General features: G+C 35.7%; 1 protein-coding gene across 2 annotated transcripts in view; it reads right to left on the reverse strand.

Annotated features, from left to right (window-relative positions):
- STK3 (serine/threonine kinase 3) overlaps nt 1-24,333 on the reverse strand; it is a 332,625-nt gene that overhangs the window by 94,334 nt on the left and 213,958 nt on the right. For both annotated transcript variants that reach the window (XM_008001185.3, XM_038000245.2), the window contains one exon: nt 5,015-5,207. In XM_008001185.3, the coding sequence (XP_007999376.2) occupies nt 5,015-5,207 (193 nt within the window). The remainder of the gene's footprint in view (nt 1-5,014; nt 5,208-24,333) is intronic.

Here is a 24,333-nt window from a genome sequence, read left to right on the forward strand (position 1 = left end):
AACTCAGATAGAATTAAGTAACACAATTAATAAATGATTTGGCTTCACATATCATGCTCTTTACTATACCACATCATTTGTTCAGAAAACATTTCATGAACTCTTACCAAGTGCTAGGTATTGTATTAGGTATAAAAAATACAGTGGGGAATGAACAAAAGCACATGCTCACAATAAAGCATGACAGTGCTGTAAGAGTAAAAGCTTGGGGTGAGATGGGAGCCTATTAGAGGGGCACTTATTCCTAACCTGGAGTTGACAGAGGAAGCAACCTCTTAACTTAGCCTGAGTGGATGAATGTTAGCAAAAGAAGGATAAATCCCACAGGAGGATTTGAGGAATTGCAAGAGGCCAAAGGTGAAAAAGCTCTGTAAGAGTTGAGAAGCTGGAAGAAGGATGAAGAGGGAATAGAAAGGTAAGTAGTAACCAGAGCATATACTGCTTCTTAACTGGTGTTGAGTTTTAGCCTATAAGCAATTGGTAGTCACTGGGAGGTCATAAGCAGAAGAGAAATGTGCTGAAATCTGTATGGTGGGTAGGGAATGAAGATTGGAGGCAGAGGATCAGCTTAGAAGCCTCACAAGTGAGAAACTATGAGGACTTGCACTAAAGAAATGCAAGCCGAGATCATGAGAAGAGGACAGGGATATTTAGAGGGCAGAACTGATGAGATGTTACTTCCATGAAGGGTGAAGGAAGAAACGGAAATTAAGAATGACTCAATTTTTCAACCTTATTCCAAAGACCACATTTAAAACACCTATACAACTTCTCTAGGTACTCGCATTATAACATTTCATTTTTTTTCTATAAAGTGGGGAGCAAGGTCATCTACTGAAACTGAGATGGGAGGTAGCAAGAAGAGATGTAGTGAAGATCTAAACTAGCCACTCTGTAGAATGAGGAATTGCTGAACCGAGAAACACAGGCTTCCAGGAAAGTTCTGAGGGCCCAAATGGGGCAGAAGGTCTTGATGTGGTAGCCCTCATCTGTACAGATGGAAGATTATCTCCAGCAGCACTCAATAGCCAGGGTAAAGATGCACAGAAGATGAACACAGAGACTGGACCATATCAAAGTTTTCCAGGAGAGGCAGAAAAGACAAGATATTAGGGCAGAGGAGTTTAGAATATAAGAGAGTGGCAGAAGCAATGAAATATAGCCTCTAAGCTGGATACAGAAGTGAAGGGAGGGTGTGCTAATAAAAAGAAAGCAGACTAGGAACTAGGGTCAGGGAACTAGAGGGCTCTCCTGACAGCATTTCCCAAAATGTGTTTCTCAGATACTTATTACACAGGATGTTAATCACTGACAAGTTCCTCATTAAAAGCTTTTCATGGTCAAGTAAGTGAAGGAAACCTTGGGTAATGTAATTTTTAAACTGTTTCCTTCCTGTACTATTTGCATTTAATAAGTTAATAATATATACTGTAGTTCTGTAATAATTTATCTCTAGGATAAATATGCATTTCCCAAATACTTCTGATTATTGTATATTATTCATCTGTATTTATCAGAGAATTTCACTGAATGGGAATCTTAAGGAACACATTTTCAGAAGGTGTGCTCTATGAAATGAGAAGTAGGGATGGTAGAACACTTGAAAAGAAAGTAGCTTACTAAGGCAGGAGGTTTACCTGAAAGTTCTCTTAGCTTCCAGAGCTATGTATCTTTAATTCTACTATAACACACACACACACACACAGACACACACAGACACACACACACACACACACAGCTTGACTCTGACTCTACTGTAATTAGTATTCATTCATGAAACCAATATTCCAAGAGCATGTACTATTATGTGGCAGAGGAGATTTATACAGCATTCTTACCAGGACAAACTTCATAACTTAACCGGGGAAAAAACAGAAACACACAAGAAAAATAAAAACCTGGCTGGAAAGTATGGCTCTTCCTCAGACACCCGTAAGATATAGTTTCCCTCCAGGGCAACTAGTGCTACCAATACAGCCACAGCTCTGTAAGATCAGAAAGTTCTTCCATAAAAACAGAGCTAAGATGAGTAGACCTGAGCTGAACAAACGAAAAAGCCCCAGTCTTGTCTTTGCTGAAGCTACTACTCTCCCAGAGTCATTCATGATGAAATAATCTCTCCTACCCCATCAATCTGATGACACAGATTCTTGACCTGGTCCTAATCTACTCCAGGATAAGAAATCCTAACAGTTGATTTTCTTAAATGACAACCAACCTGCTTAAACCCAGTGTCAACCATTCAGAATTCCAACTGTCACAGACTAGTACGGATAAAGCATAATCTGTAAGGAAGAAGTAGAGATCCACATGTAAATACTGGCTAGTGCCAGACTGTGAAGGATCTTGGTGACACAGCTGAAGCCTGGATATTCCTTGGGGAATGAGGAGGCCTTATGGATATATGAATAGGAAGACCGGGAGCGGGAGGGTAAAAGTAATGCCATCATTGCTAAAAACAGGTTTAGAAAGTTATTCTTGGGACATGCCCATAGGGTCCATGTCCATTTTTTAAAAGGCAGATCAAATTTTAAAATATTTTTTGTCATTTTTCTCCGCTTCCCTTCAAAGGGAAGGTTTTCCTTCCTAGAGGTAAGGAGTTTTCCTTCCTAGAGGTAAGGAAAATAGGCCCATAATTTCCAGCTTCATGGTTAAAGGTATAAAAGAGAAAGTGTAAACATAATTTAAACTGACAAGGATGTTAAATCAGGTAACTCACTTGAAACTCCAATGGGAAAAGAGATGAAAATCAAAATCTTCAGTACATATTGTAGAGATTTTAGAAAAACAAAAATAATAAACTGCTATCATCTTATTAGGGAACAAAAACGCTAAAGACACATTAGCAAATGTGGCTTTGACTGATGTGACATAAGCTGAGACCTCATACCAACTAATTTAAGAAGTTTTAAAGATTTAGATCATGAGAAAAACAAAACTACAATAATTATGTGGTTTCAGAAAAAGTTAAGTCTTCCCTCAGTAACTTCTTTACATTCTTTACTACTACCATACTACAATATGACAATCCCTAGGGGTTATACTAACATCACTTGACTAGAATTTTGGAAACACTGAAGTCCTACATTACAGAATGATGTCTAACTTGCAGAAACAAAAAACAAAGAAAGTTGGCTCATGGGATTTAAAACTCGCCGAGGTCCATAAAACAACCGCAGTTACAAAAACCACTATCTGCTCAACTTCAAAATGGGCTTTCAATAAAACCTCTGTGACAAAAAGTCATACCTATATATTCAGTTACAACAAAATTATAACATATATTGACTTTTGTGGATGTCATACACAAAATGTGTAGACATCTGTGGTGTAATTTTAAAGTATGATGTTGGAAACATCATCATTGCTCTCTCTTCTTTGAAATATAATACACTGCAATCCAAATGAATTCGATTCTATAAAGACTCATTTTTCTTAACTACTATATATATGCTGATGTTCAACTATATGACTGCATGAAAAGTTGTTTATACAGCTTCATGAGGAGCTCAGTAACTCCCTAAAGATACAAAACAGCACTCATGATCTAATTGATCTGTTAAGAATCATAAAATTTGAGTTAAAAAATTATATCAGCTTACGGAAAATTGATATTACATGTGGATGAAAAATGTGTTAACTGTTTTACCACAGAATCTTTGTAATCCACTTGTACCCTAACACTGACTGGTTCTGGAGGCCACAAGACCATCCTCTGCAGTGTAGTGAGGCACGTTATGGATGCAGAAAACTTACTCTAGTCAGATGCCCCGCTGGTAATTTCAGGAAATCCAAGATTTAGGCTGCTTTCTGGGTAAAAGGCTCAGAAGACCCACCAATGGCAGGAGATAGAAAATTCATACTCCACCCCCAGGATTATGGCAACATAGCAAACTATTTACATTTTGTGCTTCATGATCTCTCTATCCAAAGTACATATGCAACCATAATGGGCTACACAGAACTAGGAAATGTGAAAAAGCAGCAGTACTGAGCCACGTGACTTGAAGCTATGGGTCAAACTTCAAAGGGGGAGTAGCAAAAAGAAAAGGGTGAGCAAAAAGGAAATGGAAGTATCTGAGAGAAAATCCTGGTACCCATTTTGCAGTACCAGCAAATTACTTGAATATTTACAGTCTTCTAGGTTCTACAATGCTAGAAGTCATGTAATTCTGCTTTTCTACCATTGAGAGGCAATACTCTTCAGTGGAAAGCAGCCTAGTACTTGCTTAGACTTTGACACTAACCACACAGGACTAGGGTACGACCAGAACAGGAAGAAAAAGGTCAGTTGGTGCTAAGAGAAAATTCGTTTTTGCCTATAATTGTGAAATCACAATGACCTACAATGTTAACTGCACTATCCTAAAAAAAAGAAAAGTGCTAGTCTGTGAAAGCACTCCTATTGTCATCACTCTGTAAGCAACAGAGGTCAGAGAGAATGTTTGATCATCCTTTTAGCCACTGCAGCACCCCCCGCACTGTGCCTCACATATGGTAAGCAGCAGTAAATATTCATGGAACTGAATCTTCTGTATGAGCATCCCTGTCTCTTAATCCTTCTTTCTAGTGTTTCTTATTTTCCCACCTTATTTCTTCCCATAGCTTGCACTGCTCTGTCGTTGTGGTTTAACTGATAATTTGGACAACACAAAATAACAGTCTGTTGAATTTATTGGAAGATAATTTTAGGTTCACTTTTTTAATTGGAAAAGTAAATGTTAGGAACATTATCTTTTTCTCTCTAAAATACTTTGCAAATTAAGCAGTGGGTTAGCAACCTTCAACAGAAAAAAGTTCCATATCTCTAAGTTGAAGATGTGTTGCTTTCTGCTATATTAAAATACAATTTTAAAAAGTTGACTTGTGCCATACTCTTTTTCACTGTTACGTAAATCTAAGAAACAAAATTTTCCACAATTGGCTATAAAAAGTAACACAGAACTAGCTTGGTTCCTATAAAAGTATCCTTTCAAATTAGAAAACAAATATTCAATGTAAAAAAGCCGCATACTTTTCATAGTTCCATCTTCTTCTTCCTCATCCTCACTGTTTATCACCATGGTCCCCAAGTCGGATTCCAACATGGTGCTATTATGTTCAATCATGGTCTGGGCCCCTTCACTCATCGTGCTTGTGGCCCGCATGGTGCCCACACTCTCCACACTAGTCTTCACCATGGTGTGGGAATCCAGCTCATCTTCATCCTGCAAGCAAAATACTGCAATGAGGGAAGACTTTTCTGTGACAGCTGGATTTCTTAATTCTTAACAAGAGAATGAATATATTATAATTTTAATACTTATAAAAATACGATTAGTACTGATTTTAATATAGACATACATACAAATGTTATTTTAAGGGCAAAAATTATTCAAAATAACCTAAAGTTTTAGGTAATTAAAGATCAAGCAACAGAAACTGATGAAGCAGAAGGCTGCCAGTTGCTTTTAAAATAAGGATTAAGATAAGTGAACTATCAACAAATGCATAACAAAGAATATGGTGACGAAAACAACTAAATATATAAAAGAGAGCACCTTTAAGACAGAACACATTTACACTTTGTATTATAACGGGCATAATGATGTCTATAACCTTGTACAAGAGCCATTAGTTTTTTCTTTTAAATTATGGCAAAATATACAAATACATATACATAAAATTCACCATTTTAACAATTTTTAAGTGTACAGTTCTATAGCACTAAGAATGTTCACAGTGTTGTGCAACCACCACCATTATACATTTACAGAACTCTTCATCCCCCCTTTCCCCAGTCCTAGCAACCTCTATTGTACCTACATGAGGTATCTAGAATAGGCAAATTCATGAGTACTACTATTCATACCATAGTACTAATTCATAATTACTATTGTACTCATGAATTTGCCTATTCTAGATACCTCACATAAGTGGAATCATACAATACACTTCACTGAGCATAATGCATTCAAGATTCAGGCATATTGTGGTATGTTGTGTAATTTCATTCCTTTTTAAGGCTGAATGATACTCCACTGTATGAATACACCACATTTTGTTTCCCTATTTATCTGTTGATGGCCATTTGGATTGTTGACACCTTTGTCTACTGTGAATAGTGCTAATGTGAACACTGACCTACAAGTATCTGTTTGAATTCCTATTTTCGGTTTGGTTGGGTATCTACCTAGAAGTACAATTGCTGGATCACATGGTAACTTCATATTTAATTTTTTGAGTGCCCAAACTGTTTTCCACAGTGGCTATACCATTTTACATTCCCACCAGCAATGCACAGGATTCCAACTTCTCTATGTCCTTGACAACACTTGTTCTTTTCCATTTCTAAAAAGTAATAGCCATCCTAATGAACATGAAGTGTTATCACATTGTAGTTTGATTTGCATTTCCCTAATGACTACTGATGTTGAGCAATCTTTTCGCATGCTTATCAGCCATTTGTATATCTTCTTTGGAGAAATATCCATTTACCCATTTTAAAATGGGTTGTTTGGTTTTTCTGTTGTTATTACAAATTCTGGATATTAATTCCTTACCAGAGATATAATTTGCAAATATTTTCTCCCATTTTGTATGCTTTTTACTTCATTTATAGCATCTATTGATGTAAGTTTTTAGTTTTGATGAAGTCTGATTTATCGTTTTTTTTTCTTTTGTTGCCTATGCTTTTGTTGTCAAATCCCAGCTTTTGAATGTTTCACAGAAGAATTGAGTCAGTAATATAAGTACAAATTAAAAGTGCTCTTTAGAACATTCACCAAAGATATACTGGAATAGGGTCATAAAAATAAACTAACAAATCCTGTCTGAAAGACCAACTGATAATCCCAGTGCTTTGGGAGGTCAGGGCAGAAGGCCAGGAGTTTGAGACCAGCCTAGGCAATACAGCAAGACCCTGTCTCCACAAAAAATTTAAAAATTAGCTGAACATGGTGGTGTGCCTGTAGTCCTAGCTACTTGATGGGCTGAGGCTGGAGGATTGCCTGAGCTCAAGAGTTTGAGGCTGCAGTGAGCTATGATGGCGCCACTGCCCTCCAGCCTGGGTGACAGAGCAAGACCCCATTTCAAAAAGAAAGAAAGGACCAAAGAATCGGCTATTTAGAAAAACTTGATTATGCACTGAAATTCATTTATATTTATTCCATTTTTAGTAGAAACATATAAGCAAAATCTAGTTCTGGCAGAGGTCAAAATGCAAATCTGAGAACATCAATGTTGAGTCTCAGCAATTTGGATTGTATAATATAACAATAGTTGGACAGCTGTTTGATACCTTTCCTCTTCCTAAACCTACATGATAAGCTTGGGCATTATGTCTCAAAGTCGTTTGCACTTCTTTCATGATCCTTTCTCTTTTAGAAGACCTCTTCATTCTCAAGCCTTCAACAATCTAATAAGTCGAGGAGTCTCAAATCCTGAAATCTTCCTATGTCTTTACTTATTATTTAAATGCTTAATGACATCTAAAATTTGACAGTCCCAAATCAGATATTATTTGTCTCTCCAGTCCCTCCTGTCTCCACCCCCAACAACCACCACAAAGCATGGTAATCTTCACTTGCTACATAAAACTTCAATGTCTTCTTACATTTATTTTCTCTTTCATTCCCTATATATGTATCAGTCAACTAGTTCTTTAAAAAATTCTCTCTTAGCTCCATCTCTTCTTTTTCCATTCCCACCGCTACTGGGTATAATCCTCACTACCTCATAGGTGGTTTACTGCAGCTAATGCTTCCTGACTGAGGACTCTCCCATCTAACTTTCTAGAGTCAGGCAGACATTGGTTCAAATCCTGGCTCAAATCACTTATGAGGCATAGGATCCTTGTCCCCAAAGATTGATGATTAAATAAAAAGGTAAGCAAAATGCCTGCATGCTACCTGGAACAAGGTAGTTTCACACCTTTCTCAAAGTACATGGCATTATACTAACCTTTCTTGAATACTATTTCTATCATTCTACGGAAGAATTTACTATGGCTCCCAGTTCCTGCCTTCATTAAAGCTAAACATTTCTGCCTAGATTTCAGTGTCTTCTATGGCCCAATCCTATTTTCCCATTGTTCATATAACTTCCAATACAGGCAGGCTGGACTTTAACTGAATCTCTCTTTGCCATAACTCCATAAGATGCTATGCTCATTAAAGACTTCCTTTGTGTACATGTCTTATTCTCTATCCAGAACGCCCTTCCCCTCTATCCATTTAACTAAATCCTACCTAGTTTCGGATCAAGTATCTACTACTTCCATGGCTAATTCAGTCTTTGTTAATTATTCTCTTTTCTAAACTTCCATAGAATTTGCAACCTGCATTATACACTTTTGTATTCAATTTATGATCTCATATTGCAAGCAATTGTTTTGCAAAATCTTTTATAAATGTAAGTACCCTATGGACAAGAATGTCTTTGAGTGCCTCTGAATCCACTAAAGTGCTTCATTTGGTATTCAAAACACGGTAAGGATTTGTGAAAGTTGTCAGAATCAAAATGAAGACATTTCTGCTTAAAACAACAAAAAAACAAACAAAAACCAACCCTGACAAATGGAGCAAGGGAAAGCCATAAAGAGATGGTCCTCATGCATAAATGCCTGAGAGCAAAAGCTATCACAAAAGACTCTGCCAAAACCACCACTTTGCACAACGGCCATTGCAATCTTACATGAAAAATACTGTGAGGACATCTACCCAGCAACTGCCTATCCAACCACAGACTGGCACACAAGGATAAGGATTTCAAAACAATTAGGCAATTCTCCTCATTTTTCCTTTAAAAACCTTTGTCTTCCTTTACCCCCCGAATACGCACATCGTTTACTATAGTGCCTATACTAGCACTGCAATGCCCTATTCTAAAATAAACGTTACTTTCTTTTAGAGAGTCCTTGTTATTTAGGTTGACACGTTCAATACATATTGACTTTTTCATGGAATTATAAAATCAGGGACCTTTACAGTTAGAGAGAAACTAATTTGAACCATCATTTTATATCCGAAAACACTGAGGTCCATAGAAAATAAGAGACTTCCCTAAGGTCACACACCTACTTAAAAGTAGATCTGGGACTAAGAAACAAGTTCTTTTATTTCTTAGCCCATTATTCTACTACATACATGTACCTGAATTATGTTTAAATTTTGATCTACTTGAATGCTTAAGTTTGAGGTGCAAGCTTAGAATTTTAAAAGCTTATATCACCACCTTCTATTCCCAAAGAGTCCCATAAAATTATTCAGTACATTCTAGTCCAAGCCACCATCTTCTCCCACTTGGAGCATGAAAATAGTCTACTGACTCTTCTTATTGTTTCCATTTTTGCCCCTTTTAGTCTCACTCACATAGGCAGATGGAGCCCTCCAGAAGACAAATGACATCATGTTACTCTCCTGCTAACACTCTGCATTTGGCCTCCTATCACACTTAGAATAAGATCCAAACCCTTTATCATGTCCAAATGTGATCTGGCCTATCCCATCTAGTAATATCTGCCAATCCCATCTCCTATCACATTCCTTCTTGCTCACCAAGCTCTAACCAGGCTGACCTCCTTTGCTGTTTCTTGAGCATTCTAAGCATGTTCTTCCTTTTAATTCTTTAAATTGGCTGATCTATCAGACTGGAATGCTCATCCATAAACCAGATTGATAATTTATTTAACTCAGGTCTCTATTTAGCTGTGACCTCCTTAGTGAAGCTTTTTCTGACCACCAATCTAAGCTAAAGCCTCCATCATTTTCCATTCTTCTGTATTCTTCATAGTCTATACCTGGCCTTCACGACCACTAGAATGTAAGTCTGAAGAAGGCAAGAGACTGTTTTAACTTCTGAATCCTCATTATTAAAACACCTAGCATACAGTAGGTACTTGATAAATATTTATTTAATGAATAAATCAATTTATATTTTCACTTATTGATCATCCAACAAGCATTTATTGTACATCAACTATAGACAAGACATTGGAGATACAAAGATGAATAAGATAGTTTCATTCCATTTCAGTTTTTAGGGAGTTTGTGATCTAGGGGAAATCTACTACCATGTGAACAATAAGTTACAGGACAATCTATTAAATGCTATAAGAAAAGTGTTGACAGTAAAATGGGAATACCAAGAGTAGAGCCTCTAACTCTGCCTTTAGTAAGTGAAGAAGGCCCCACAGAGGAGGCTGAATTTGAGTTAGCTCTTAAAAGAGGAGTAGACTATATATTTAACACAGATAGATACATTTGGGTGGAGTGTTTTACAACTTTTTACATTAGAACTACACTCAGACACATTCCTTCTCAGCTCAGACACCCCAAGATTGAATTACGTGTCATGCCTCTGTATTCCCATAGTACTCTGTGCTTATGCTGATTTTACAGTACTGTAATTGTCTTGTCTAAATCCCCCATTAGACTCTCAAATCTATAAGGGCAGTAACCAGATCTTGTTTACAGTTGTATTCCTGATGTCTGGTAAAAAGCATTGTTCTCATTATGTAATTTGTTGAATGAATGTTAAACCCCTCATTATGAGGTAATGCCAAAACACAGAACGAAGGACAATGTTATGAGGTTATAGTAACATAACGTTATTATTATAAAACATAGAATGGCTATTGAAGATATTGTACTTTGGAACAGGAAATAATGCTAATAACTAGAATTATTCAGTTGGTCATTCATTTAATAATGAAAAAATACTTATCATTGAGTTGGAAGCACTATGCTAAGGTCTTTTTAATTCTCTTTTGGCTGGGCATGGTGGCTCACGCCTTTAATCTTAACACTTTGGGTGGCCAAGGTGGGTGGATCACCTGATGTCAGGATTTCAAGACCAGCCTGGCCAACATAGTGAAACCCCGTCTCTACTAAAAATACAAAAAATTAGCTGGGCATTGTGGCACGTGCCTGTAATCCCAGCTACTTGGGAGGCTGAGGCAGGAGAATCACTTGAACCCGGGAGGCGGTGGTTGCAGTGAACCAAGATTGCGCCATGGCACTCCAGCCTGGGAGACAGCGTGAGGCTCCGTCTCAAAAGGAAAAAAAAAATTATCTTATTAACCCTGAGAGGTGCTATTATTCCTCTTAGGCAAAGGAACCTGAGGCTCAAATAGGTTTCATAATTTGTCCAAGGTCATACAACAAGTAAGTGGAGAAGCAAGAATTCTAGCAAGGTCTAATTCTAAAGCCTAAGACCTACTTTCTAATTATGTAAGGCTTTTAAACTATCTACAGCATTTCTCAAGCCCCATTTAACTTACACTACAGGTTTGCAAGAGCATGTTTCATTTTCCGAAGTAAAGAGATGAAGATGATTTTACATCAGTTCCTTTTTCAAATCTGCTGGTTGAATATCTTATTTTATCACAGTTGCAACCAGTTTATTCCCAAAACACTAAGTCTATTTTTACATGTGTGAGTCATTTGTCTCTTATACTTGTGAGATTCAAAGCTGTGACCATTAAACTTAACAAGAAACATAACATCTGATTGGAATAAAATAGTCTTTAGCCTCCCTATATTCTACATTAGAGTTGAATCTACAAAGGGACAATAAGGCCTGAACCTCTGGATTCACACAATTGGCTTAGATAAAATTGTAAAAACACTGAATTAAGTTTGGAAGGGATTGATCTTACTGCATATTATTTTTACTTACATAGTCAATTTGCTAAAGAATGCTAATCTAATTTACAAATTGACAGTAAAATATAGCAATAAAAATAGCATGAGCACTCAATTCACTAATGAGAGGGTGACACACAAATAGAAATTAATAAAGTACAGATGGAATAACTAGTTAAACGAAATTAGAAAACTCACTTATAATTTGGTGATGGTGTTGAAAACTCTTAAGCCACAGCTTTTACTTTTTAAAATTCTTAACTTATTCTTGATATTTTAGATTAGTATTATAACTTCATTTGATACTTTTTATATTTTTATAATGAAACATTTATGTTTTTTCAAAATTATATTTCACTTACATATACTCTGTTATTCCTCACAAAAGAAAAGCAGAAGGAAAAACATGTTGATACTTTATAGAAAAAGGTCTGCAGAACAGATGCTTCCCTACTGTAGAAAGCAGCCAATTCCAGTAAGGAATACAACAGCATTTTCAATCAGTGGCCATCATGTGCCAGGAATGCAAAACAGAGTACTGATGATAATCCAGTTTATGAATCATAAAATCCACATGGAATACAAATATTTGAAAACATTATTAGGAAATCCTACTCCACTGCTAAGACAGGCTTATGCTAAAACAGTCTGAGAAATAATCAGAGATTTTGCATTATCTACTAGTAGATATGTGTAATAACTACTACCTTAAAGCATTTTCTAAATACTCAGTAATTGACTGAAGATAAAAAGTATTTGTCATTTGTGAGACTAATTTGTCATTAGTGTCCCAAAGACAAATACTTTAGAATATAAAATTGTTTCTACATTCTAAAAATGTTTAGAATATAAAAGTAGAATTTTTCTCAGTTAGGATACCTATTTAACGAGATAGCTAGACTACTCCTTAAACAGGTGTCCTAAATGGAAAATATTCTAATTTTATTTTTCTTCTTAAAATGACAATAAACACTTCTTTATTGTACATGCAATCACGTAACAGTATAGTATCAGTATAAGAGCAGTGATCTTAATGACTTTCATTCAGTTGGACAATTCTAATGAATATGCATTCTGCTACAGCATGAAAAAAATATTCATCAGGAAAAAAATGTGTAAAATATATACTTGAAACAATTATACAAAAAGTTGCATTATAGTAGTCTAAATATTTTTAAAATCTCTTAAAGGTGCTAATTAAACAGCCAACAATAAATGTAACAAACATACTACAACTACATAGCTGAGTTTTCAAGACAGTTAGGGCTCAAAACAGAGCTATGGTAATAAGCCAAATCTAACTTGAGGGCTTCTTTAGAGGCATGCGATGATGGGGGTGGGGGATTATTGGTTAAATAAGGTTTCTATTTTAACAGATAAAGGGAAAAGGGAAGTCTTTGGTTTCTTTCCAAAGTAGAAATGAAACCTTCACTTAAAATTGGGAATTTTGAAAGACTACATCCTCAAGAAAAAGGTAGACAAGAAACAATTTACCCAGTGGCAAAGGAGATGACAAGTCTCACCTGAGCTAGGTAAGGTAGGGGACAGGGATTGGGAAAACTCCCTTTAGAATTTATAACCATGGTTTAGGCCTTCGATTTTACATCACTCACATGCTCTGGGGGAACCTCATACTGAGAAGTTAACCAAATATAGCCCCAGTAAGGTAGCACCCCAGGTGCCTGATAGAAACAAATACAAATCCATGTTACAGGGATGCATACTGAACCCTCAACTCGCATCGTTCTCAGAGATAAAATCTAGCCAAACATGAACTCACTATCCCAAAGATAAACACATGAGTAAACAAGTCACTGAGAATGGGTAGAAAGAACAAACAACAGAATTAAGATGCCCTTGTTCCTTGGAATTAATTTAGTCCCCTTAGAAAGCTGGATCTTGGTGTAAAATTAGGGAAGAATAGACAGTGGCATTCTAAACTGCAAAAAAAATCGAACACAAAAGTAGAAATATTCCAGCTAGAATGGAAAGCAATGAGTAAGTTTGACTGAATTAGGGGATGTCCTACAGCTTATGGATGCTTTGAACACTGGAAGCCCAGCATAAGTTGCTTGGCAAAGGAGTGATAGGAACCATGGGAACTAAAAGATGATTTGGAGAAGGAAAGACCAGAGAAAGACTAGAATCAGAAAGTTATTACTAGAATCCAGATTTGAGGATAATTAATTAGAGCCTGTACTAAAAAGAGTCATATAGTAAAAAATGACAAGTTGAATCTGAAAGAAATCGCTAAAGAGGAATCAACATTTTCTAGAAAGTTTCTAGGCAGTCAAATATAATGGATCAACAATAACTCCAATATTCAGAACCTAAAGAGATCAAACTGAATCTAAAGAGAAAGTTGAGAGATTTTAATTTGAATAAAATAGATAACGCCAGTTATTTGTAATCAAAAAGTGACTTACTATACTTTGTCACTTGACCACATGATCAAGGAAATAAAATCTATTACTCATTTTCCCATCAAGTAAGAAATCAACAAGGCATGTCCAATGCAACTGCAAGAAGATGAGCACAAAACTGGGGAAAACTAGGGTAAGAATCTTTCACTTCTTACCCCATGCATAACTGAATTCGGGGGCTGTTGACTACTTGATGCTAACATGTTAACCTAGGTTGGTAAATAGATTTTAATCAGCGAGTTAGAAAAGGCAAAAATCAAAGGGTTCTATTGTACATTTGCTTGTATGTCTTGAATCATGTAAGATTCCCACTAAACTAAAAACACTTTCCTATACAAGGTGAAACTACTGATGTGACCCAACAGAGCATTACCTTTAAATTGTACTTCCAACTCTGGTAAAGGATAGCAGTTACCCCATTGTCCTTGTTATCAATACACAAAGGTTGTATCTGTTTATTGTTTCTGTGTTCCAAGTGAAATTGCCCACGGTAGGTCAACTGGTAACTCTGATCCAATTGAGCTAAAAATTACCGAGAAAACATCAAAAATAATCTCTTTCAGATAGCTGCCCTTAAGTGCCACTTCAATGTCTGACAGGCTGAAAAAAGTAACAAATTGGTATTCACCCATTAAAAACTAAGACTTACAGTATCTGAAAATCTGTAAAAAGAATTAATTGTCTTCTCATTGCTGTAAGTAGGTGGTCTTTCTCTTTCACTACAAAATCAGCTTAATAGCTTATACAGCTGCTGTCTTTGACATACCTGTCTTTAGCAAACAGAAACTTCAGGGATCCTAACTTTTTGCACATTCACAGGCAGGTTTTAAAGTTACATCAAAGCTTTCAGGATCTCCAAACGTCATAAAAGACTTATTCATCAGTATAACAAGGCTAAATGGTGAAACGGCATATGGGCAGGACTTCAGAGGCTCCATGATGCAAGACTGTACAAGTTTTTGGCATTATAGGAGAAGTTTCCAAACAAAAGATTACCTTACATCTCCTGTGCACAACACTAATATACAATAGAGTGAATTAAAAGTAAAAGCAACCTTAACTGTGACATTTCTTTTTTCTTTCACAGCCAAAACATGTCAAAGGATTGACAAAATATAAAGAAACTTATACAATCAAATATTTTAAAATAAAAATAACACCTTTAAAAACTGTTGTGTTCTTACAAGCAGTTTATAAAACATCCACAAGAGGGAACCAAAGACAAAAGACTAAAATTCCACTATTTGGAGATTTACACAAATAGGTTTATAAAATAGGTTATTACATTTACTAACATACCATCAATATCTTTCAGAAATAGGCTAATGGTTCCTTGATAAATTTTTAAAAAGTGATATATTTAAAAATACTATAGCCACTGTCATGTTGATACCTTTATATAAGCAATGTTTATGTTCCTCAAGGACAACAAATGTCTTTCACATTCAGTCATCTCCACTTGCATATAATAGCAGGAACTCAATGAACAGGTGGTAATTCCACAAAATTGATAGAAGTATACAAAAGGAAATAATCAATAGTCACATTAATTTATCAAAACTTCATTCTAAATTGCTTTTATATGAAAAGATTTGATTGTATATATCTTATGTTCCTAAAACAAATACAACTAAGGGCTAAAGGGTCTTTAAAAATACTTTTTTCTTTTCTTCATTCTTTCTTTCTCTCATTCCTTTTCTCTTCCATTATGATAGTATTTTAAGAGTAAGCAGCCGGGTGCGGTGGCTCACGCTTGTAATCCCAGCACTTTGGGAGGCCGAGGCAGGTGGATCACCTGAGGTCGGGAGTTCAAGACCAGCCTGACCAACATGGAGAAACCCTGTCTCTACTAAAAATACAAAATTAGCCAGGGTGGTGGCAAATGCCTGTAATCCCAGCTACTCGGGAGGCTGAGGCAGGAGAATCGCTTGAACCGGGGAGGCAGAGGTTGCGGTGAGCCGAGATTGCGCCATTGCACTCCAGCCTGGGCAAAAAGAGCGAAACTCTGTCTCAAAAAAAAAAAAAAAAAAAAAAAAGGCCGGGCGCGGTGGCTCAAGCCTGTAATCCCAGCACTTTGGGAGGCCGAGACGGGCGGATCACGAGGTCAGGAGATCGAGACCATCCTGGCTAACACGGTGAAACCCCGTCTCTACTAAAAAGTACAAAAAACTAGCCGGGCGAGGTGGCGGGCGCCTGTAGTCCCAGCTACTCCGGAGGCTGAGGCAGGAGAATGGCGTAAACCCGGGAGGCGGAGCTTGCGATGAGCAGAGATCCCGCCACTGCACTCCAGCCTGGGTGACAGAGCCAGACTCCGTCTCAAAAAAAAAAAAAAAAAAAAAAAAAAAGAGTAAGCAGAAATTTTGTTATTGTTCTTTTTGGTTTGTTGGTAGTAAACATAAATTTTAATACATAAATTGTATTTTTATTGTTTAAATGTTAACAACAGAAATATCACCTACATAAACTTAGATATAATTTTATAAAATAATTTTAGAAAATTAATTTCCAAAACATACAATTCAAAAGAAGACTACCTGAAACATGCTAAAGCAACAATATTGATTTTAAAATACAGTTTACATCACTGAACTTCCTGATAAAAATGAAATTCTGAGGCAGAAAAATGTCAGGGCAACAAAAAACGACCCCCCCCCCCACACCCCAATATTTTTCACACATTTGACTTCGGCATTGCTAAAGAAATACTTCATGTGCTACTATACACCTTATTAATTATTAAATGCAAATACATTCTGTGTTGATGATTTTGTGGCTGGCACTATCCTTAATGATGAGTAAAAGTCAGGCAGAACCTGTTTAAAACAGTTTTATACATGTGTTTCTTGATTTGATAAATATTTACCAATTAAATATTTATGTTATAAATGCTTTTTGTGTGCCAGGCAAGTGTGCTAAGGTATAATCTTTTCCTTGAGAAATGTATCGTTTAATGGGGAGTTAGAAAATAGACAACTACAGTGAGATAAATATTCTCAGAGCTAAACGCAGTATACCGTGGTGAACACAGAGGAGCACTTGCCTAACTGAAGCCTAGAGGAGCCCCACAAAAGGCTTCCTCTTTCCAGAGGAAGCAATGGCTAGGATGTCAAGACAAACGCAGCAACTTACACTTTGCTTTAAATACTTTTTGAGCAATCCAATCTATGCTCATGGTTTAACTAACAACTTCAGAAAGCACTGATTTCCTAATTTGCCTGAGTTCTTTCTCCCTTGGCATTCAGACCTGCATATCCAACTGCCTGCTATACAAAATGACTTAAATGACCTATGGACACCTCAAATTAAGTAAGTGCTAAAGTTATCTCATCTTACACAGAAATATGCCTTGGAGAGAATACTGCTGGAGAATACTTCAGCCACAGTGTAAGAGGCACAGTGTAAGTGCAAAGTGAAAAAACAAAGGCTCTGACTATGCTATCAAGAAGTATAGTTGTAAATAATTTGTTGTTTTTTCCTTTATTTTTTAAATGGTCAAAGGATAACTGTATTTTTGAATGAGGAGAAAGGGCCCAGAAGAAAGGGATCATGTAGCTGAAGAAACAAGCAGAGAAGGGGCCTTTTGAGGGGAGTGAAAAAACCAAGAGCAATAAAACAATTACTGTTCTTCATGCGTACCTCCATCACAGAACTTGTTACATTGTATTATAATCAGTTATCAGTTTATTTGTCTCACTCATTAGATTGCAATCTTCTTGTAGGCAATTACCATGTCTTATTTTTCTTCCATACCCATATTTATAAATGGGAAAAATATATAACTTCTGAACCAGGGAGACAAGGAAACATAGTGAGGATACAGAAACATATTAAAGTTAAAAGAAAACTGACATCTAGTTAGTGCCATAAGAAACAAGTTATAAATACTGGAAAGAAAGAAACTATATTTGCAGATGACATCATTGTCTGTGTGGAAAATTTCACAGAATCTACAAAAAAACTCCTAGAACTAAAAAAAATTAGTGTGTATGGCAAGGTCACAGGATACAAGGGCAATACACAAAAGTCAATTGCTTTCTTACATACCAGCAATAAACAACTGAAATTTGAAACTGAAAAAAATTTCAATAGAAAAAAAACCCACTTAGGTCTAACATATTAAAACATGTACAGGATCTGTATACACTGATGCAAAAAATAAAAGATGATCTAAATAAATTGAGAAACATCCCATATTCATGAATTTGAAGACTCAATACTGTTAAAATGTCATTTCTTCCTTAACTTGATGTATAGATTTCATTCAATCCCAATAAGAATTCCTGGAAGCTAATTTAGAAACATTGACAAAATGATCTTTTCTATGGAAATGCAAAAGGCCTAGAACAGCCAAGGCAATACTGAATCAGAAAAACAAAATTTGGCCAGGAGTAGTGGCTCACACCTGTAACCCTAGCACTTTAGGAGGCGGAAGTGGGTGGATTGCTTGAGCCCAGGAGTTTGAGACTGGCCTGGGCAACACAGTGAGACACTGTCTCTACAAAAAATACAAAAATTAGCCAAATGTGGCAGTGTGCGCCTACAGTACCAGCTACTCGGGAAGCTGATGTGGGAAAATCACTTGAGCCCAGGAGGTCAAAGCTGCAGTGAGCGTGATTGCTGCCACTGCATTCCAACCTGGTTAACAAAACAAGATGCCATGTCGAAAAGGAAAGGAAAAAGAAAATTGGAAGATTCCGTGTCCAATCTTAAAACTTCTATAACACTATGATAATCAAAACAGCATAGTACTGGCAAAAGAATTCACACATATAGCAATGATATATCAATGAAACAGAATAAAGAGCTCAGAAACAGACCAACACAAATATAGTCAACAGATTTTTGAAAAGGACACAAAAGCAACTCATTGGAGAAAGAACAGTTTTTTAATTAAATGGTGCTAGAACAAGCTGGATATCCATACGAAAAAAAAAAAAAAGAAAAAAAAAAGGACCCACACATAGACCTTATAGCTTTCTCAAAAATTAACTCAAAATGCTTCAAAGACCCATATAACATGCAAAACCATAAAACCTATAGAAGAAAACTCAGGAGAAAAATCTATGTGACTTTGAGTTTGGTAGTGAATTTACAGACACCAAAAACATGAACCATGAAATAAAGCTGATATTTTCATAGTAAAACTAAAAACTTCAGCTGGGCATGGTGGCTCATGCCTGGTAATCCCAGCACTGAAGGAGGCTGAGGCAGGAAGATTGCTAGAGACCAGGAGCTTGAGGCTACAGTGAGCTATGATCATCCACTGCGCTCAGCTTGGGCTACAGAGTAAGACCCTGTCTCTAAAAAAACAAAAGGCAAAAACTAAAAACTAGAAATTTCTGCTCTGTGAAAGACACTGTTAAAGAATGAAAAGACAAACTAAAAATGGGAGAAAACATTTGTTAAATACACACTTTATAAAGGACTCATATCCAAAATACACAAAGAACTCTTAAAAATTCACAATAAGAAAACATACAACACAATTTAAAAATGGGGAAAAGTATTGAACATTCACTTTGCCAAAGATATATAAATGGCAAATAAGCATATAAAAAGATGCCCAGCATCTTCATCACTAAGGAATTGCAAATTAAAATGAGATACCACTAAACACCTTTTAGAATGGTTAAAATGCAAAAGCAAACAAACAAAAACCCTGACCATACAAACCGCTGGTGCACAGCAACAGAAACTCTCATTCCTTGGTTACTAGGAATATACAATGATGCAACTTTGGAAAAGTTTGACAGTTTCTTACTAAGCTGAACATATCATAAGATCCAGCAACTATGATCCTAGATACTTACTCAATGTACCTGAAAACTTATATCCACACAAAAGCCAGCATATGAATGTATACAGCAGCTTTATTTACTAATAACTGCCCCAAACTAGTAAGCAACCATTGAAGATGGCCTTCAATAAGTTAATGGATAAATGAACTGTAGTGTATCTATGCAATGTAATACATTTCAGTGATAAAATGGGTTTTTAAGCCACAAAAAAAAAAACATGGATGACTGTTACAAAAAACATACTGTTAAGTGAAAAAAGCCAGTCTGAAAAGGCTGCATAATATATGATTCCAATTATATGATATCCTGGAAAAGCCGAAACTGTAAATGGTAAACAGATCAGTGGTTGAAAGGGCGGTGGGGGAGAGTTGATTATGTGAAGCACAATGGATTTTTTTAAGGGTGATGAAACTGTTCTGTTTGACACTACAGTGTATCATATGTATCATTTTGATGTCTAATACCATGTATTTGTCAAAACTTTACATCATAAAGAGTGAACCTACTGATGAACCTACTGAGGCAGGAGGATCCCTTGAGACCGGGAGTTCTAGATCAGCCTGAGCACCCAGTAAGACCTCTGTCTCTACAAAAAATTAAAAAAATTAGCCAGGCCTGGTGGTGCCTGCCTGCAGTCCCAGCTACTTGGGAGGCTGAGGCAGGAGGATCACTTCAGCCCAGGAGTTCGAGACAGTGAGCTATGTTTGTGCCACTGAACTTTAGCTTGGGTGAAAGAGAGAGACCCAGTCTCAAAAGCAACAATGACAACAACAACAAAAAGAGTGAACCTAAAGTATGCAAAATTTAAAAAAATAATTTAGGAGGTCAGGGGATCCCAGGGTGAAATGTAGAATTGTGGCAAAAAAAAAAAAAAAAAAAAAAAAAAAGTAACTATATTAATAATGTATTGAAACAACTTCACTGAAGGGGGTGAGAAGAAAAGGTACTAACCTAAGTAACTTTGGAGTAAGTGAACTGTGAATTCTGTTAGACTAAAGACAAAAGGAATGATACATAAGCACTGCAACTGATAATGTTGTTTTCCATGTTTTCCACATGGGTTAAGAATTCTGAAACCACTAGACATGTATACTGGAGTTGAAAAACTTAGTAAATGAATGATGGGAGCCAGGTTTCTCACCACTGGAGTTGTAGGTTATAAACAAGCAAGAGTACCCACCTAGAATAATAATGGATTAGAGTCAGACACATCAGTATAAATTAATGTTTAGTTTAATACAGATACAGATGTATACACATACATATATATACACACACACAGGTGCCTACATATGTAGTTATAAATGTGTATATACACAGGTTAGTATACACACATATATCTCCTTGCCTCGTAAGCTGAGAGGGCACAGAAGCAACAACATCCCACAGTAAAAAAAGTCCCCCTGGAATTCAATCTTGATTTCCTACAGTTTTCCAGTAAAAAGGAAGTAGGCTCCTTATTCTAGGACTGGAACAGGAAATATACAATATGGGCCTAGAATATCTTATAGTGTCAGAGAGTAAGAAAGTGCTAAAAACAAAACAAAACCCCACAATGATGGGGATATGTCATAGGGACAAAGGAGTAAAAAAAGGTTCCCAATGGCCAAAGCTGGAACAATTTGAGCAAAATAAATAAATAAACATAGTAGTATTGGACTATAATCCAAAATATAAACTAATAACCGTGAGTCAATATTGATGCAAATGATTGAATAAATGGGGAGAACAGACAAATATCCTGTATAGAAAAAATTCTAAACACTCAGTCCTCAAGAAAGTTGAGAATAACCCCCCACTTCTTAAATATGAGCTGTGTACTGTGACTTCCTTCCAAAGAGTACAGTATGAAAAGGAAGAAAGAATATTTTACTGTAAAGAAATGTGACATGCTACCTCAGTCAGGTGATCCTGGTTAACATCAACAGTGGTAAGTCATGTTGACAGAATAATTTACTCTTGATGTGATGAGACTTATATTTATCTCTGGGTCTTCTCAAAAACCAGTAAGCTTAGTCTCATCATTAGAAAAAAAAATCCCAATTGAAGGATATTCTACAAAATATCTAACCATTATTACCCAAAACTCTCAAAGTCATCAAAAACAAGGACATTCTGAGAAGCTGCGACATCATGAACCCTTTCTGTGCATGGCTTATATCATTTAACATCCTCCAGGGAAATACATGCTTGCCACAAATGACAAAATTGCATTCGTTTTTATGGTATATATACCATGTGAAATTAGCCAAGTGTAGAAAGACTAAAGAAGCTGATCTCATGGCAGTAGAGAGTAGAAATGGTGTTTTCCAGAGGTAGGGGAGGCTTGTGGAGGCTGGGGGTGGTAGGGAGAGATGGGTCAATAAATACAAAATTACAGTTAGGAGGAATAATTTCTGGTGTTCTACTGCATAGTACAGTGACTATGGTCAGCAATATTGTATATTTCAAAATGGTAGAAGATTTTGAATGTTCTTACCACAAATAAATGATAAATGCATGAGGTGATGGAAATGCTAAATATTCTGATTTGATTTTTACACATTGTATACATGTATCAAAACATCACACTTTACCTTGTAAATATGTATAATTGTTATGTATCAATTTTTGTTTTTTAAAAAAAGAGAAGCCTAAGGAGACATGATGACTAAATGTAATACTGCATCTTGATGGGTCCTAAAACACAAAAAGAACATTAGGTAAAAACTAAGTAAATCTGAAAAGAATAGGCACTTTAGTTTCAAATCTGTATTAATATTGGTTCATTATTTAGACAAATGTATCATACGAATATAAGATGTTAATAACAGGGTAGACTGAATGTGGGAGGCATATGGAAACTCTCTAAACTATTTTTGTATTTCTTCTATAAATCTAAAACTATTTAAAAATAAAAAGTTAACTTTAAAAATTGAGAAAATCCTTTGCTTCTTAATTTGAGCAAATATTTATTATCTGTTTCACCACAAGGCCCAACACTACAACTCATAAGTCAAAGGTTCTCACCCAGGCCACACATTGGAATCTGCTAGGAAGGTTTTTTAAAAATCCTGATGCCTAGGCCCTAGCCTATAACAATTAAGTGAGAAATTTCCCAGAACAAAAATCAAGCATTGTTTTTTGTTTGTTTTTGCCAAAAGCCACCACAACCACCACGAGAAAGCTCAAATGATCTAGCAATTTATTAAATATTTTACATATTATATTGAGTATCACAAATCCCAAAGAATCACGTTTCTATTACAGGTAATAAAGCATATAAACTTTAAGAGATTAATATCTACAATTTTTATACTGACAAGAACTCTGTATTCTATTACTTCACCAAAAATTTTTTTGCAGTCTCTTTTCAGAGTATTTTTAAAATATTTTACAAATTTCAATGTGCATATGCTTTTAAAAAATGCACTTAAGTGCATTCTATTTTCAAAATAGCATCTTTTATTCAACAATATATTTTAAACTTTCATATGGCAGAGACAATTCCCATAAGTTTGCTCTACATCATACACAACACTACTGTAGAATGCTCCTTGGTAACAACAAAATGTTGCATTTTGAAGCTTTATTGCATAGAAAGAGCAATTTTGTCAACATATATTCTTTAAAGGTAGACTTGCCATAAGCAATTCAAGAGTTTACAGCAAATATGAACAAACAGATATATTATTTAATCAACTCATACTAAAGATTTGGGAATACCTTCCACTAATATCCAGAAAACAAAATTCTTACTATGTAATACAGTTGACCCATCTCAACACCTAATTTACATCACATGCTCAGAAATGCCAAAAGAAGATCTTTGTCATAGTTAGCAATGCTTAAACTAACACAACAACTTTGATATTGGATTAACCTTCTACAGAAATCTGTTTGAGATTTGTTTAATTTTAGCAATCTGTACAATTACCTCAGCACCTATCAAAACATGTCAATTTGTCAAGATACATTCTCACCAGACAAGCTTTTCCTATAATAGGTATAAAAAATCAAATTCATAAGGCACTATTTCCAATCATGCTCCATACTTTTCTTGAATAAAAAATATTTTAAAAGGTTTGTTTATAATAGCTACCCAGGGCACAGGTGTATGCACTAAAATTTTAAAAACCAACATATCTTGTAATGGTTATCATATACCATTTCCTTTTTAAAAGCTACACTATAAATTGATGAAAATGGCAATTTAATTTTAGGCCCCTAATATTTCCCCAACTACAATAAGCCAAACTAGAAAAAAGTAATTTAAATTTGGAAATTTTTTGTTTATATTGTTATAACCCATAAATTCTCTGAAAGTTATGTTAAGAATACAGGATCCACACACAACAGACCCAAGTATCAATACTTGATGTGAAATATAAATCTCTCCCTTAATGTAGCAGTGAATTTCAGTTCTGAAATTTTGAAATCAGAGAAAAAAATTTATTTACATTATCTAAAAAGTTAGCTTTATGAAATTTGTCAGTGGTCCAATGCTAA

Source organism: Chlorocebus sabaeus, chromosome 8, assembly GCF_047675955.1.
Source record: "Chlorocebus sabaeus isolate Y175 chromosome 8, mChlSab1.0.hap1, whole genome shotgun sequence".
Classification (NCBI taxonomy): Eukaryota; Metazoa; Chordata; class Mammalia; order Primates; family Cercopithecidae; genus Chlorocebus; species Chlorocebus sabaeus.